This window comes from Monodelphis domestica, chromosome 2 (genome assembly GCF_027887165.1).
Source record: "Monodelphis domestica isolate mMonDom1 chromosome 2, mMonDom1.pri, whole genome shotgun sequence".
NCBI lineage: Eukaryota > Metazoa > Chordata > Mammalia > Didelphimorphia > Didelphidae > Monodelphis > Monodelphis domestica.
This window is the reverse complement of record NC_077228.1, coordinates 191528974-191545818: the sequence shown is the minus strand read 5'-3', so window position 1 is coordinate 191545818 and position 16845 is coordinate 191528974. Positions and strand designations below refer to the sequence as shown.

The following is a 16845-nucleotide window of genomic DNA, read 5'->3' as shown; positions in this document are numbered from 1 at the left end:
GAGTGAGACCAGAACAGGAAAAATGGGGACAATGGAGGGATGGAGGCCAGAGGTGAGACAGGAAGGATGAAGAATTGGTGTAAGAGGAGTGAGCCTGAGGGAGAAGTGGAAGGACAGGAGATTGTCATCACAGAGAGGGATTTCCAAGTTCCATGAAAGGGGGATAATTTTCTTGGAACGTGAGATTTAAGGTAGCAGCATCATGTGATAGGTGGCTAAGGAAAAATGGAGATGGAGGTTGTCTGTGCTGTCTGATAGGCTGTCCTTAATCCAGATACAATGGGGTGGAAATATCAGATTTATCCTGTATTAAGGCTACATATACCTGCTCACTGTACCTAGTTAAGAACATTTTTGGAATCTAGTTTTAGATGCGTGTAACTAGTGGGACAGCCAGTGAATTCCTTTTTTCTAGGGTTGCTGGGCCTGGGTGAAGAAGAGGCTCAGGCTTAGGCAAGGCTCAAAAAAACCCCGACATGACTTCTTTATGTGGATTGGACTCAGTGCCTTGGTGCCTGGCCCCCTAAGTTTCAAATAATTCGGGAAATATTTAAACCAACCTGAAAAATCCAATTATATTCACCCGGTAGCAACACCAGTTAAGGGGGAAAAAGCAAATGAATTGCTTCATAAAGGTCAGGGAAATCTCCTAGACTTCTTGGGCTTGCTATCAGGAATACTGCCTAATAAACAAATAGGACCTAAGACTGTACTCTGAGAAACCCTTTCATAATGCAACCTGGATAGCAGTTCCCTAGCAGAAACCAGCAATTGCTCGGAATTAAACTAACTCTTAACTAAAGTCCTTTGCCGGAACTACAAAGAAAGCCCCTTAGAATAATTACAGAGAACTTAGGAATGGAAACCATATTGCTATTATTGGGGTTTGTGAAAGTCATCCCTGCTGCTGGATCAGGTCTCAAGAGAATCCACCAAGTGGGTGGGGGGGGGGGAATTCAGAAAGGAGAATAAAATTCACATTGGCCTGGGAGAAAACTGAGTGAGTTTTGTCTTGTTTTGTTTTCTACTGGCAGGTCTGGTCAGGACGGAGCTGACTATTCAGTGACTAATAACACGCATTCATCTCTAAAACAATGACTTATCAGGCACTAGGAAGGTGATTGGGAATTAGGATAAAGTCCAGCCCAGGACTGACTAAGGCTATGAATTACTTTACATTCTGGGGCATCCCAAACTTACTGGGTGGGTCACCCATCCAAGAATCACATGGTTTTGACTAGCAAAAAGCAGTAGAGCAGCAAAGGCAGATGGGACTGGCATGTCGTAGGACAGGCCACGTAATGAAGTTACAATCAATAGCGCACAAGTTGTTCCAAATTAGATTTGCCGTACTGAACATGGGTTACAGCGTGAGCTACAGCATGGCTGGCTTTAATCTTCCTTTGGGATTTTCTACTATATTATTAAAACTGACATTACAGACTGCCTGTTACTACTGAGTAATCCGGCAAATGGCTTGTCTTAGTCTCATATGTGGGCTGTGACTCAGCTCCCACACTGCTCCAAAGCCTAATCGCTTGTTGTTATTCCTATCCATGGAACACATGACCCAGACTGACAATCAGTCTTCTCCACCCCCCTTCTGGTCACTGCCAAAGGGCACCAGCTTTGTCCCTCAGAAATAATGTCTACGGTGTGATTTTGGTTTTCTAAAAGGAGCTAGGCCTCGGCCTCTGGTGTAATGCAAAAGAAGACACTTAATCTCATGCATGTTTCATATACATATTTATATATATTTCATGTACAAAGTTACATTCTGAACCCCAAGGATTCAATAATAGAAATAAATACTGAAATAACTACATTACTAGATGAGCTGTTTGCTCATAGAAACAAAGCCTCAACCTCAAATGGGACAGCCAGTGGATCGCTGTACGGTAGTAGCACATGTCAGGTTACAGAGGCAAGGAGAACTCAGCATAAGATGTCTAGGACAAAACTTAAAAAAAAAAAATTAGACCATAAAATGTTTAGAATATGTTTACGAGATTTAAGAAATACGCAACTGAATTAACAAAGGAAACAGTTTTGTTGAGAAAGAAAAGACATTTAACGTATAGAAAATGTTCTGAGGGGCAGCACCAGTGGTGACAGGGGTGGGAGGCATATCTCTGTGGAAACACGTTCCCATTTCCACGGAACTACACTTAAGTTTTCTTCTATTTGTCCCAAGTTGTAGACCAGGGACTCAACCTGTCCCTATCTCAATGGGGTCCATCAAGAAGAATCCTAAATAAGGTTGAATCCTTTGGTAACTTTCATAATACTCACAGGGAAATAAATATTCAGTTACATACCATTTGAAAGATGAGGCTCTTTAGAACAGTTAGTAAAATAAATCAAGAATTTTTTGTTTTGTTGCTAAGGCAGCCTATGTTAAAGTGTCTACTCTCTGCCAACTCTTATCTGTTCAAATGCAGGAAGACCTTTACCAGAAAAAGAAGAAGAAGAAGAAGAAGAAGAAGAAGAAGAAGAAGAAGAAGAAGAAGAATAGCAGCTTTGAGAATTCATTTTCACTGTGACCATGCAAACATATTCATTCTGATAAGTTACATGCTGCATATTTTGTGCTCCAAATGTTTTCACACCATCAAAAAGCTGCAGCTACCAAGAGATTCACTCCTCTTTCCATGAAATTTAATCCACATGAGACTGATATTCATCAACATACTCTTAAAATTGCAGAATTCCTAGAGCAGACAGATTCTCCCTGTCACATGGGGACCATATATTCATGATGCCATGAAGAGGCAAGTATGGGAACCCTGTTGTAACAAATGGAGAATTCTCAATCATCCCTCACTTCTTTCAACAGAGTTTTTGTAGCTGTTGTTGCTGTCATTAAAACAAACAAACAAAACCACACAAGTTAATAAATCCCCTGTTTTACTGTACCCCATGTGGCAATTTTACAGGTACTGTTTTCCCCCTTTTTGTTCCATGCTAGAATTATTTGTCCTGGCAGCTCTTTCCAGAAGGCTGTCAATACACCAGGGTATCATTATAGAAAACAAGCCATCACTGGGGCCAAAGCAGCAAAGTATCTGAATGATTTAAAAATCCAATAGAAAATCTCAGAGCCCTCTCTCCAACCTTCCCACCACTAATACCGAAGAAAATTTAGCAGCTAAATGCTTTGGATAAAGTGTAGGATGCCTGCATTTCTTTTGCTAAAGCCTACAACATAAAAAAGGAGTAATTGCATCTGCCTTTTCCATCATTAGTGTTCCCCTCCCCTGCCCCAAAATTTCTCTTTAAACCCTGATTTCCTGAACTTGATTCTGTCATGCAAACCTATTACTGCTTGATCATCAGTGGATGGAGTGAAACTCTAGGATTCAAGCATGTCTCATATATCTGTACAAGGCCATAACATTGAATAACATTTTGTATAAAGTACCACAACAATTCACAAGTAGCTTTCATTTTCAAAACCAAAAACATATCAAATAACTTGTGAAAGAATGGCCTCAGTTTTGGTGATCTGGAAAGAAAAAAGTGACCTGAAAACTCAGAAATTGACTACTTTTGAAAATGCAACTTTTACTAAAATAGTCCTTCTTCCTAAGCAACTGTGTGGTAGTTTTACTGTACAGACTCTGTGCTGCTTATATATCTAGAAGGAAATGGTTTCTAAATACCCCTGCAGGCTATTAAGAAACAACTTACCCTAAGCATTTTGGTGCAACAAGTCATGGGCAGACATAGCTCTCTCTGTAGCTTTCAGAAACTTCTAGCAAACAAACAAACAAACAATCCTGTCTGCTCAGAATGCTTAGGTAGTTTCATACATTCTTCTGCTTTTCCCTTTTTTGAAGCAGTTACTAGAATTTGGAACATCTATACTATAAGTTTACATTTTAAAAAATTATCGCTTAATTTATCTCTGCTTAAAATAACAGAGAAGGAAAAGTAACTATAGATTATACACTTTAAAAAAGTTAAGGTGAGAATCATTATTGCAGCATTATGGTTTTAAAAACCAATCAAGTGAGAAATATTGGTGTTAAAACCAGAATCTTTAATCTGGTTGAAACAGAAGAAAGAGGGATGACCACAGTGAATGAAGAGATGTAGAATCAATCTTATAGTAGTAATACATATTGGCTTGGTTTCCCTCATGCAATCTTTCCTCATTAACCATGGCCTTTTTTCATTTCCACATGGTGCAAAAACTTGTGTTATTTACATCTAGAGTGCCAAGTGCTAGCTGTTCTATAGTTTTACACATATAATAGAAAATACTTTCTCTAATCAGATCTCTCACTTGGTTAGGATCTACTCCTCTACCATTAAAGGTTTTATCTTATTAACAGCAAGACCTCTTCAGAAACAAATAGGAAAGAGGCAAATTTTTACATGGGATGACAAAACAATTAAGAAAGCCAACAAAAAAAATGCCCCACCATCCCCTGTACAAGGAATACAAAACAATTTTCCTTTTTAAAATCATCTCAGTGCTGAAGAATGTCTTTTTTAAGTCTTATTAGTAACACCTTCAAGACTTATCAGTATGAAAGTGGGAGAGACTGTTCTCTAAACAATTTAGAACATTCAGAGCAACAGTCCTCATAAATTTTAGAGCTCTAAGAAGTCAGAAACATGAAACTTTTATTTAAATAACATAGTCTTAATTTCTTTAATACAAACCCCATCCCCCTAAAATCTGATGGAAACGACAAAGTTTTATATACTATATAAACAAGATTTGTCAGATTTGAAAATTAAAGTTAAAGTAATTTACAGTTTGCTTTTTTGCCCTCCAAGGACATTTAGATAAATCCAGATGATTCCACCTGATATTAGTTTTTGTCAGTTTTATAATACACAGGGGGAGAAAACTTTGCTATTTTGCTTAATAGTACAGTTTAATTTATCAAGTGTTTTCCATTAACTCCATTATTAGAGACAGCTAAAAAGTGATTCCATCAAAAGAAGTGAATTATGTTAGACAGTGGTACGGTAAACCACATTTGGATTGCTTACTATAGTTCACCAGTTTCAAGAAAGTAAACATTCTTTGATTTGTTCATAATACACTGAAGTTGCCTATAACACTGGTGCAGTAAAACAGCTAGTTCCTGTATTGTTATGGTAGGACAGATTTGGTAATAGAAAGTTAACAGGAAAAATGCTCAAACATTATGTAGTGAAACTGATTCCACAAAGAGCATTAAATAAAGGGGTAGGGAATGGGGGGAACCATGCAGAAGAGACTTCTCTCCTCCCCAGCTGTTCCTGCTGCATTCATTCATTGCCATGCATCACTTGCCACACAATCAAGTGACTTCTTTCAGCTTTGGCCACAGAGGGTTCAAGTGGGAGGGTGTCTCCCAGGAGTTCTGAGTCCCCACCTTCATCACCTGATGGAAAGAAGACAAAGTGAGCTGAATGCACCAAATTCCAGCAGGCAGAAGGACTGCCAGCTCAGTAGACCTGTCATTCCTGCTTAACTCAATCAGTTAAGGCACAGGTCTGTCCCCCACCTTAGTTTATGCAACGATAACATCAGGAAAAAAGGTAACACAAGCCACTGCTGAAACTATAAAATAGGGAAGTTTTTCTAGACTAGATTTGTGAAATGTGGTTGATTATAGCATTATATGATGGAAACTAATCCCAAGACAATGACATTGAAATCTATACATGAAGCAAACATAGCTTAAGTGGGCTAGTTCCGTATCCATCTCAAACAGTGTTTGATTTAACTTAGACTCTCAAACCACATCTGCTTTAATGAAGAAGGAATAGATAGAGAGCAGACAAATAATTAAACATTTGTGTGGGTTCATCATTAGTGATATGAGGGTTCTACAATAGGCCAGATTTGCAAATCTGAAAAAGGACAGTTAAGTATCTTCCTCTAGTTCCACATGAAGTCAAATATGTTATCAGTCAGACAATTTATATTTTCTTCCTAGGATTCCTAGGCCTTTAATTAATAGCACTTGACTTAACTGTGTATAGTGGGGATAAAGGAATGGAAAAGCTAGGTGAAAATGCAATTAAGATTTTATTGCTGGATGCAGTCAGTACGTCAATAAGCACCTATTTGCCAGGCACTGTGCTGTTTAAAGCCTTAAGTGCTTCCTAAAAATGATATACCATGTTATTTTTAAAAAGTCATTTCAGGGGGTGCAGCTGGGTGGCTCAGTGAATTAAGAGGCAGACCCAGAGACAGGAGGTCCTGGGTTCAAATCTGCCCTCAGACACTTCCTAGGTGTGTGACCCTGGGCAAGTCACTTAACTCCCCCCATTGTCTAGCCCTTACTGCTCTTCTGCCTTAGAACCGAAACCCAGTATTGATTCTAAAGTGGAAGGCAAAGATTTAAAAAAAAAAAGTCATTTTGGGGCAGCTAGGTAGCTCAGTAGCCAGGCTTGGAGACAAGATAGGCCTGGGTTCATATCTGGCCTCAGACACTTCCTAGCTGTGTGACTCTGGGCAAACCACTCAACCTCCATTGCCTAGCCCTTACCACTCTTCTGCTTTAGAAGCAATACAGAGTATTAATTCTAAAATGGAAGGCAAGGGTTTAAAACAAAACAAAAAAAATATCACTGCAAAGTTTTTCCACTCTTCTTTACCCACTCACTTCGCTGTATGCTTAGCACAGTCCCTAGTATATAGCAGGCACTTAATAAATGTTGAGTGGGAGGGAGGAAAAGAAAATGATCTATGTCTTTAACGAATAATGCTTGGAAATGATCAAATAAAATATATTTAAAAAAAATAAATGTTGATTAATTGATAGCTTATAACTAATCCTGATTTTACAGAGCACTATCACTCTGAAATAACCTAATGACAACTGGCATATTATTATGCCAGGATTTCTAGCAAGGCTCCTAAAAAGGTGTGCATCAGAGTTTAATGAAGATATTAAGTTAAGCTAATTTGCTTGTTTTGAGAAGTTGTAAAAAATAGACTCAAACTCTGGACTTCAACCCCCACAAGCCTTTGCTCCACTTCCCCAGAATGCTTTGGAATTCTCATGTGGGCCAAGATCAAGAAGGTATTTAACCTGATTGCAAGAGCTTTTGACTCTCTTTTGGACTTCCATTTTGGAGCAGAGGCGTCTCTTCCATGATGTGAGGTTATCTTGTCTAGGCCTCTGGCCTAGGCATGTGTTTTTTTCTTATCCTGTATTTTCTTTAATCCTTAATCTCTAATGAACCTCTAAAAATATAATACTCCCTGCAGAGAGAAACTAATTTCTACCTGCCTCAGTCTCCCCCAAATTTTAATCTTTACAAAGTTATGTCTTAGAAGGTAACAGAGTGCTTGAAGATTATAGCTGGCCAGAAGAAAGCAGAGTAGCTATAGAAGAGAGGTGAGAGGGGAGCATCTCAATAGTTATTTGGATTGTTCCCTTTTTAAAATACAAACATTCCTATGTACATTCTCATGATGGTCTTTTTATAGTTTATTGCAGTGCAGAAACTAAAGAAAGGCCTGAGAAAATAAATTTCTTGAAATGTTTGTGGAAGCATATAAAGGTATTTATATTAAGAAATTAAATAATTGATTTTAAAAAGGAAAGTTGGATTTGCTTGATCACATGGGTCGATGGGGATATGATTGGGGATGTAGACTCTAAATGATCACCCTAGTGCAAACATCCACAACATGGAAATAGGTTTTGATCAAGAACACATGTAAAACCTAGTGGAATTGCTTATTGGCTACAGGGGTAGGGAGGGAGAAGGGGAGGGAAAAAACATGAATCATGTAACCATGGGAAAATATTCTAAAATGAATGAATGAATGAATGAATAAATAAAAGCAAAATTGGCTTTCTACATTTTTTTTAAAAATCCTTACCTCCCCTCTTAGAATCAATACTGTATATTGGTTCTAATGGGGTTAAGTGACTTGCCCAGGGTCATACAGCTAGGAAGTGTCTGAGGCCATATATGAACCTAGGACCTCAATCTACTGAGCCACCCAGCTGCCCCCAACATTTTGCTTTTCTTAACACAATGGATTCACATCAGCAAAGTTGGCAAAAGATGGAAATAGTCAATGATGAAGAGGTTGTGAAAATACATTTGTTGGTGGAATGGTAAATTGATGAAAATCATTCTAGAAAACAATTTGGAAATAGGCAAAGATTGTTAGGCATACCCTGGCATGTGTGTGTGTGTGTGTGTGTGTGTGTGTGTGTGTGTGTGTGTGTGTGTGTGTACGTACACACACATAAAAGAAAGGTTACATATACACCAAAGGTTACATATACACCAAAATATTTACAACAACACTTTTTGTGGAAACAAAATAGATGTTCACCAAGTAGAGAATAACTAAGCAGGCCGTGGTCCAAGAATGTAATGAAATTTACTATGCCACTAGGGGAGAAAAATCATGATGAATAAAATAAACCATGGAAAAAATTCTATAAACTGCTGCAAAGGAAGGCAAGCAGATGCAGAAAAACAATATATACAAAGAAAAAAGAAAACTGAAAAGAAAAAAGTCTTCTTTCCAATCATCTTGATTTTAAGTTACTTCAACAAAAAGGCCATTTAAGTTCAATTTCCCATTATTAAAACAGTACAAGAAAAAAAGTGGTCAAGGCTCAAAACAAGCTTTAACTATAACCATCAAAAAATCAAGAACAGCTTAACTGTCAAATACAATTTTCCAGCCTATCTTCATGAGATATTGCCAACATCTAGTTGATTTACTTTTTCACTTTTCTTATTCACATTTTACTTATTCACTTTGGGGAGGTTCAGCATATGTGAAAATCACATTTAAAGAATTATTTTAAAATACTTAAGTAAATATTTTAAAAAATTATTTTAAAGTATTTTTATTAATTTGTTCCTCTGACCGGCTCTTTGCTTTAGACCAGCTACCATATTTCCTACCATGACAAGGTTCTGAGATTTTGCCTGCAAAATTGTATTAGGAAATTCCAGAGATGAATAGAAATTTGACTCTCAAATACAAGACTCAAGAGAGGCATAAAAAAGTAAATAGGTTAAACTACTTACATTCCTGCATGAGGAGATGCTACTTGTAACTCTTAAGAACTGCATCTTTAGTAAGGTAGTTGGGAATATATATAGGCTGAGGGCACATGAGTGAATTGAATATAATGGGGTATCTAAAAAAATTAAATTGAGAGATGAGAATAAAGTAATATGTTAGGAAAAGGGAGAGAGAGAGAGAGAGAGAGAGAGAGAGAGAGAGAGAGAGAGAGAGAGAGAGAGAGAGAGAGAGAGAGAGAGAGAATGGAGTCAATTAACTTACATAAAAGAGGCAAGAAGGAGCTTTCAGAGTGGAGGGGAAGATGGGGGAGTACAGGTGGGCAAAGTACTTGAACCATACTCTCACCAGAACTGACTCAAAGAGGGAATAACAATCATACTGAGTTGGGCATAGAAATTTATCTTACCTTACAGGAAAACGGGAGTGGAAGTGGAAAAGAAAAGGGATGGGGGCCTGATAGAAGGGAGGGCAAAATGGGGAAGCAATCAGATTGCCAGACTAGGAGGCAGTAGTCAGAAGCAAAACATTTGAAAATGGACAGGGTGAAAGGAGAGACAGAGAGAGAGAGAGAGAGAGATAGAGAGAGAGAGAGAGAGAGAGAGAGAGAGAGAGAGAGAGAGAGAGAGTAGAATAAACAAAAGAGAAAACAGGACTGAGGGAAATAGTAATCATAAATGTGAAAAAAAATCTGAAGCCAATTTCTCTGTGAAAGGGCACATTTCTAAAATAAAAAAAGATCCAAGTCAAATTTATAAGAATATACATTCACCAATTAATAAATGTTCAAAGAAAATGAACAGAGTTTTCAGGTGAAGTAATCAAAGCTATCTATAGTTATATGAAAAAAAATGCTCTAATCACTACTGATTAGAAAAATGCAAATTAAAACAACTCTGAGGTACCATCTCATACCTAACAGACTGATTAATATGACAGAAAAGGAAAATGACAAATCTTGGAAGGGAAGTGGGAAAACTGAGACATCAATGCACTGCTGGTAGAATTGTGATCTGATTCAACCATTCTGGAGAGCAATCATGTCCCAAAAGACTATAAAAACCATGCATATCCTTTGACTCAGCAATACCCTTACTAGGTCTGTGTCCTAAAGAGATAAAAAGGAAAAGGCTTTATATGTAGGAAAATATTATAGAAGCTTTTCTGTGGTGGCAGAGAAATGGAAACTGACAAGATGCCCATCACTGGGGAATGGTCAAACAAGTTGTGGCATATAATTTTGATGGAATACAATTGTGCTATAAGAAATGATGAGCAGGAATGTTTCAGAAAAGCCTAGAAAGACTTACATGAACTGATGCAAAGTAAAGTGAGCAGAACCAAGAGAACACTGTATATAGTAATAGCAATATTGTATGATGATCTAAGACAGTTCTGAGGACTTCTGAACTGATGGGAGTCTGAATGCAGATCAAAGCTTATTGTTTTACTTCATTTCTCATTTTGTTGTGGGATAGGGTTTTTGTGTTTTCTTCCAAAATGACTGATGCTGAAATTTGTTTTGCATGACTAAACATGTATAGCCTATATCAAATTGCTGACCTTCTCAAGGATGGAAAGTAAAGGGAGGAAAGGAATTTAGAACTCAATTTTTTTTAAATGTTAAAAATTGTTTTTAACATTGTTTAAAAAAAGTCAAAATAAGATGATGATGATCAAGATTATCAAGACAATGATAATCCAAACAAAGCTAATTTCTGTCAGCTCAGCAATGTGCCAACTTAGTCAACAATTCTGCTATCACCAGAACCAGAACATTACCACGATTCACAACAAATACTTGAAATATCAACTCAAGCCCTTGGCAATTTCAGATTAGAATTTGTGATCACATATGAAATATTAGTATTTATGTATGAGCCCCAAAGTCCTATACACTTAATTCTGGATCAATTCATACTCTAAAATATAGCACTTGCCAGCTGTACGGTTTAAACATCTTTAAATCCCTTTTGTGGCTATTTTAGGAAATTTCTGGTCTATAAATATTTTGACTAGCTCAAGTTAGCCCTTTATTTGTGTTCAAATAATTCTAACTCAAAACTGATATTTTTTGCTTTAAGAAAAAGTTCAAATTTTATTACTAAGTTAAAGATTTATGGTTCTGCTCTTTATTACCTGTGTGACCTCGGGCGAGTCAATGTCTCTGGACCTCATCTGTAACCTTCAAGGTTTCTTTTAGCTCTTTGTGAATCTATGCTCTTATGGCACAGAGATATCATAATGAGGATGGTTTTTTGGCAAAATTAAAATCCAAATTACACATGTATATGAAATCCCAATTAAGAGATCCGCATACTCACCCATTCTGAAATCAATATATCCCTCGCCTCCACTAATCACAAGCATTGATTTCAAAGTATTCTGGATGGATTCCTGTGTAGGTGGTCCTGGCTTGTCACCTGCTAGTTCTGTGCCACTACCACCACTTGGTGGGCTGACCACTTGACCTGTTTTCGATGAGAACAAAATTAAACATCACATAAACAAATCAATTTAACTCCTGAAAAGAAAAACTAGACCTTTTCAAAATATGTTAAAATGCCATTAATGTGGTTTAGTTTTAGATTAGTCATCTCTCAATATTTGCAGAGGTTAGGGGCAAGGGATCCCTCAAATATGAAAAGCAGTGAACTACTCTAGGCCCTTCCCTAAACCCTTATCTTTAATCATTCTTATCATATTTATTTAACATAAAAAATAAGTAAAACAACACAGTGCACCCATCAAAAGAGTTTGCAGTTTCTATGTGAGAGATTAGTATCTCTAATGCCATAGTCTTTGCATTCATGGGTATATCTGCAGCAACTGCTTCACAGACCTACTTCTCCAAAAAAGTACTGAGATACAATCATCACAGGGCAGGTAGGGGGCTCAGTGGCTCAGCCAGGTGTGAAAACAGAAGATCCTGGTTCTGGGTTCAAATGTTGGACTCTTGATATTTCCTAGCTGTGTGACCCTGGAACAAATCACTTAACCCCAACTGTCCCTAGCCCTATCAATTCTAAGACAAAAGGTAAGGGTTTAAAAAAAAGATGCATCATTACTGTGGGAGAAAATCACAAGACTGAGTCTGGATGGTCAAGAGACAAAGAGAAGGCATTCTCAAAGAGAGTGCAGTTTTTAGCACAATGAAACTTTTAATAAAACAACTATTTATATAATAAATATATTTATGGATACTTATGATACTAAATGACAAAATATATTCATAATATGTAGTATTTACGACTTATTAAATTAAAACCCCCTTTTTACATATATGCGTCATCTGTGATTTTCCATAGTATAACACAAATCTCCAAAAAATTCTCACTTAATTATTGATGCCAACTCACAAATGATCAAAACCACAAATGTGAACCCCAAGAATGTCAAGGGAAGACTATACTTAAGTTGTCCTCACCTAAGATGTCACTCACTTGCCATCCTGGCCATTCAACTCAAGAAGCAGTTACTAACTATATAACAGTACACAAAACATTGGATTTTGCACTCATTTTTCTCATTATTTCAGTCTAATTATGGACTTATAATTACTGAAAAAAAGGAGGGGGTTTTCCATGAAGTAATGGATCCCATAGCTTTTTACAAGTAAGCATTTCTATATCTAAATAAATATAGAAGTTCATTTACCAGTAGGAATCTTATAAGTTGATAAACTATGAAAAAGTTTGAGAATAAAGAGAATCCTATAGAATATCTCACAAGCAGAATCCATCTTACCTGGTACTGCAACAAAGAATTTGACTGCATCCCTGTGCCCATGGAAACAGAGTTGGGCATGAGCCATAGAGCAGTATGGTATAAATGTTCCTGGAGTTACTTTATCACTATTTTCATCACCATACACACGAATTACACTTCCAGGACGGTTTCCAGGTCCTACTGAGGTTTTATTTGCTAAAATAGAAAACCAAAGACCAAATATTTTCCCTTGAAAAATATTGCTAGTGTGAGAGGTTATTGGTTAATCCTTATGGTATCATCTAAAAAGCTACAGCCATTGAGATAAAATGAAACAGAAGGGCAGCAATGTCAATTCAGGATAGAGCTGGGAAAAGAGAGCATGCTAGTTATTTTTAAAGTACCTCAGTAAATGGATTAGGGGATTTGCCAGTCTAGCATATATCAAAACTTATTTTTTTAACAAATCTTGTAAAAATTCTTTTTGTAAACTAAAGATATTGAGCATCACAATTGGTCTTAAATTACTTTCTTTCTTTTGAAAAAAAAAAGACTAATTTTATAGTGAATAAAGCATAGACTTCCAATAGCCAAGTGTATTTTTAAAAATAAGATTTGTCTTTAGAATTAGACTGTTCTGCTTTTTACTATAAGTTTCCCTCAGTAACAAGCAACAGAATACTTTCCTTCTTTAGCCAGAAAGTAATGTCAAAAACAAACCAAGTACTATAATTTGCTGGCTAGACCTTGTGCTAGATAACTTTAAATCAGCTAGACATACAAACCACCCCCACTCCAAGGACTAGTCAATGAGTGAAAGAAACATGACTGATAACAGGAATAAACAATGTAGATTAATGACAGTTTTAAGAGATGGTTTCATGTTTTTACTGGAAGAAAAACAAAGCCTGGATGGAAGTTGAGCTGCAACAAAAGATGATACAGACTATACTGCTGAGCAGACTTGGTGGCCATGTAGCAACAAACAAACAGAAAACTGCTGCAGAGCAGTGACTGAGGGTGAATGGCATTAGGAACAGAGAAGAGGGGTTCTAAGTGAAACACAGCCTTGTAGTGGCCATTAGCAGCCCAGAAATAGAGTTTGGTTCAGGATCTGCACTTACCCCTCAGCCCCAGTAAACGTCCCTGGTGGAGGATTACAGCTACAGTGAGAAAGGAGGAAAGGGGAAATGGAGAGGTATGTGACAGTAGAGGAGAAGGAGAATGTGAGTCACTTTCATGTTTTGGTATCTGATGAACTGGAGCTCTAAAGCTCCTCATTAATTTAACAAAATCCCAAAAGGAATCAGAAAAAGCAAAACACATAGAGGTTCTTGTTTTCAAATTTTCAGTATAAAGAAAAAAAAATCAGTCTGATCCTTAAAGTTACTCTAATTCCAATGGCTCTAGATTGAAGGTTGAGAATTCCACAAAGGCAGTTTGCTGTTTTCCCCCTTTTGCTCTTTTTGTAAAGAATCCTGCTGAATTAGACTAGGCCAAAATGGAATTAACCCCTATAAAGTAATAATAAAACCTGGGACCCCTTACAAAAAATAAAATGGCAACCAAGACACAGAAGACATTTCATTTAAAATGTGACAAAGTCACAAGGTTTGGCTTTAATCAACTACCCTGATCACATGATCCCTATTAGCTCAGTTGCCACAGAGCAAACATGCTGATTTTTAGCAGACAGTATACTTGATTTACTGAAGACAAAGAGCCTTTACTGTGTTTAAACACCTCATCTTTCACTAAGAAATGGACAATACAGTACTTTAAGTCTATGACAACTAACAGATGAGAGAATTTGAGGTTCACACATCAGGATCTTGAAGGGTTCTTGGTTTAAGATGTTTGTTTTTGAGTATGAAGGGAAGGAGAAAAGACAACAATCTATTTATAGTCTTAAAACTTGGCATCTTGTGAGTAAGTGTTATTTATTTTATGGAATGTGGCACTTGGCTGCCTTTCTTCTCTCCCTCTCCAGGAATCATAACTGAACGTGCAACATAAAAACATTTATTTAATGGATGATTGATGTAATGGAACACAGTATGAGAAACACGCAATGCATGTGCTGTTCATAAAAGCACGCCAATCACATCCTACCCAAACAGTACAAAGCACACATCTTCACACTCAAGAATCTGCTGAAATTTTACTACACTGTTTTCAAGTGTTTACAGATTTTTTCTTTAACCTAGGTTTTAGCCATAGTAGAAACATCAAAATCTTTATTAGGGAATATTTTTAAATGAATATTCAAGTTACAAATCTGAATGGAAAAAAGGGAATAGTAACAGAAAAAAAGTCCTTTAAAAACAAAGTCCTAAATCTGAAAGGAGGAGCATGGGAGTGGAGGAAGTAAGGGGAGAGAATATATTCATTTAAAGATATTAATTCTGACACATGAAAATCATTTACTTAGGGATTTTATGGGTGTCACTGCTATATATAGAAAACGGCTCATTTTTGCCAGCAGTTTATTTCCTGAGATACTATAGATATGCTAGGTCCACAAAAGGCCTCTATCTGAAATTTGGGGGGAAAAAAGACTTAAGATGATGACTATCTCCTAAAACACTCCTATATGCATTTTAACTGTTATCCAAAATATACTTACTTTCTGTTAGTGGGATGGAGATAATGACACCATTTCCTGTCCCCACCCATAAACGATTACAAGATACCATAAGAGCGGTGATTCTCACAAAAGAGAAGCCCAATTTTCCAGTACCTATAAAAGAAAGACAATTTGCAAAATGATAGTGGAAGATATCAATACTGCAAGAAACACTGATTAAATACCTATGTGTCAGGAACTGAGAGAGACATTGGAAATACAAATATAAAAGTGAGACAGTTCCTTCCCTCAAGGGGCTTACATTCTATTGGGAGATACATGTTCAGAGATATGTAAATATAGGATATATGAAAAAGTAGACATGGTAACATGGTAGGAGAGCACCAACTTGGGGAAATCAAGATGAGTTTCTTAAAGAAGGCAGAAATAAGGAAGGAGAGTATTCCAGGACTAGGAATAACCTTTGTAAAGGCATGAAGGCTGGAGATGGAATGTCCTCTGGGGAAGTCTTTAAGGTTGGAGACAGAGTACTTAGGGGTAGGGGATGAAAAAACTGATTGAAGCTAGATTGTGAAGGGCTTTAAATGTAATAACAGAAGAGTCTGTACTTTATTTAACCTGAGGACAATGGGGCCCCATCAAAGCTTCTTGAACATAAGAATGCCATAAATAAACTTATACTTTAGGAATATCAATTTGCCTATTATGTGGGTGCTGAATTATAGAGAGGAGAGCCTAGAAGCCCAGAGACCAATTAAGAGGTTATTGCAGGGGCATCTAAGTAGATCAGTGGGTTCAGAAACAGGCCTAATGTCAGGAGGTCCTGGGTTCAAATTTGGCCTCAGACACTTTCTAGCTGTGTGACCCTGGGCAACTTTGCTCTTCTGCCTTGGATACAATACATAATATTGATTTGAAGATAGAAGATAAAGATTAAAAAAAAAAGTTACTGCAGTAGCCTCAAAGAGAGGTGATAAGGGCACAAACTAGATTGTGGGGAGAGTAAAAAGAAGGGATGAGATGCTATGGAGGTAACATTAATTAATCATGAATAATTAATAAGTGGTTGAAAATTGATGGGGAGGGGGTGGTACAAAAGCTTCAGGCAGTCAACAAGCATTCCTCAAGAGCCTACTATGTGCAAATTCTGGAGATATAAAGAAAGGGGAAAAATAACCACAAAAGAAAAACATGTAACTGATGCACCCAGAATACATACACACTCGGGGACATATGAAGCTTTAGTGGATGGGGGGATCTTTAGAAGGTGGGCTTTGAGTTGAGTATCAAAGGAAGTCAGGAGGACTAAGGATTGGGGGAACTCTTGAGGGGAGAGCACTCCAGGCAGAGGAAGCAGCCAGTGCAAAGGCCCAGATGCCAGATATGAAGGGTTGTGTTAGAGGAACAGCAAGTCATCCAGTGTGGCTAGATCATTGAGGGTGGAGGAGAAAAAAAAGGGTAAGAAGACGGGAATGGTGGGAAGGGGTGAGTGATGGGCAAGAATAAAGAATGCATCTGAGGGTCTGAATATCTGGGT

At 37.3% G+C, this 16845-nt stretch overlaps 1 protein-coding gene across 4 annotated transcripts in view; it reads right to left on the bottom strand.

Moving 5' to 3' along the window:
• Positions 1-1729: 1729 nt before the first annotated feature.
• The window catches only part of SPAG9 (sperm associated antigen 9), a 226480-nt gene continuing 211364 nt past the window's right edge, over positions 1730-16845 (bottom strand). For 2 of the 4 annotated variants that reach the window (XM_003340183.4, XM_001364067.5), the window contains 5 exons: positions 15348-15461; positions 13846-13884; positions 12761-12937; positions 11338-11484; positions 1730-5384 (listed from right to left, as the gene is read on the bottom strand). In XM_003340183.4, coding sequence (XP_003340231.1) covers positions 5269-5384; positions 11338-11484; positions 12761-12937; positions 13846-13884; positions 15348-15461 — 593 coding nt within the window. In that variant the 3' untranslated portion in view covers positions 1730-5268. The remainder of the gene's footprint in view (positions 5385-11337; positions 11485-12760; positions 12938-13845; positions 13885-15347; positions 15462-16845) is intronic. The other 2 variants (XM_001363821.4, XM_007481864.3) reach the window with 1 other exon arrangement.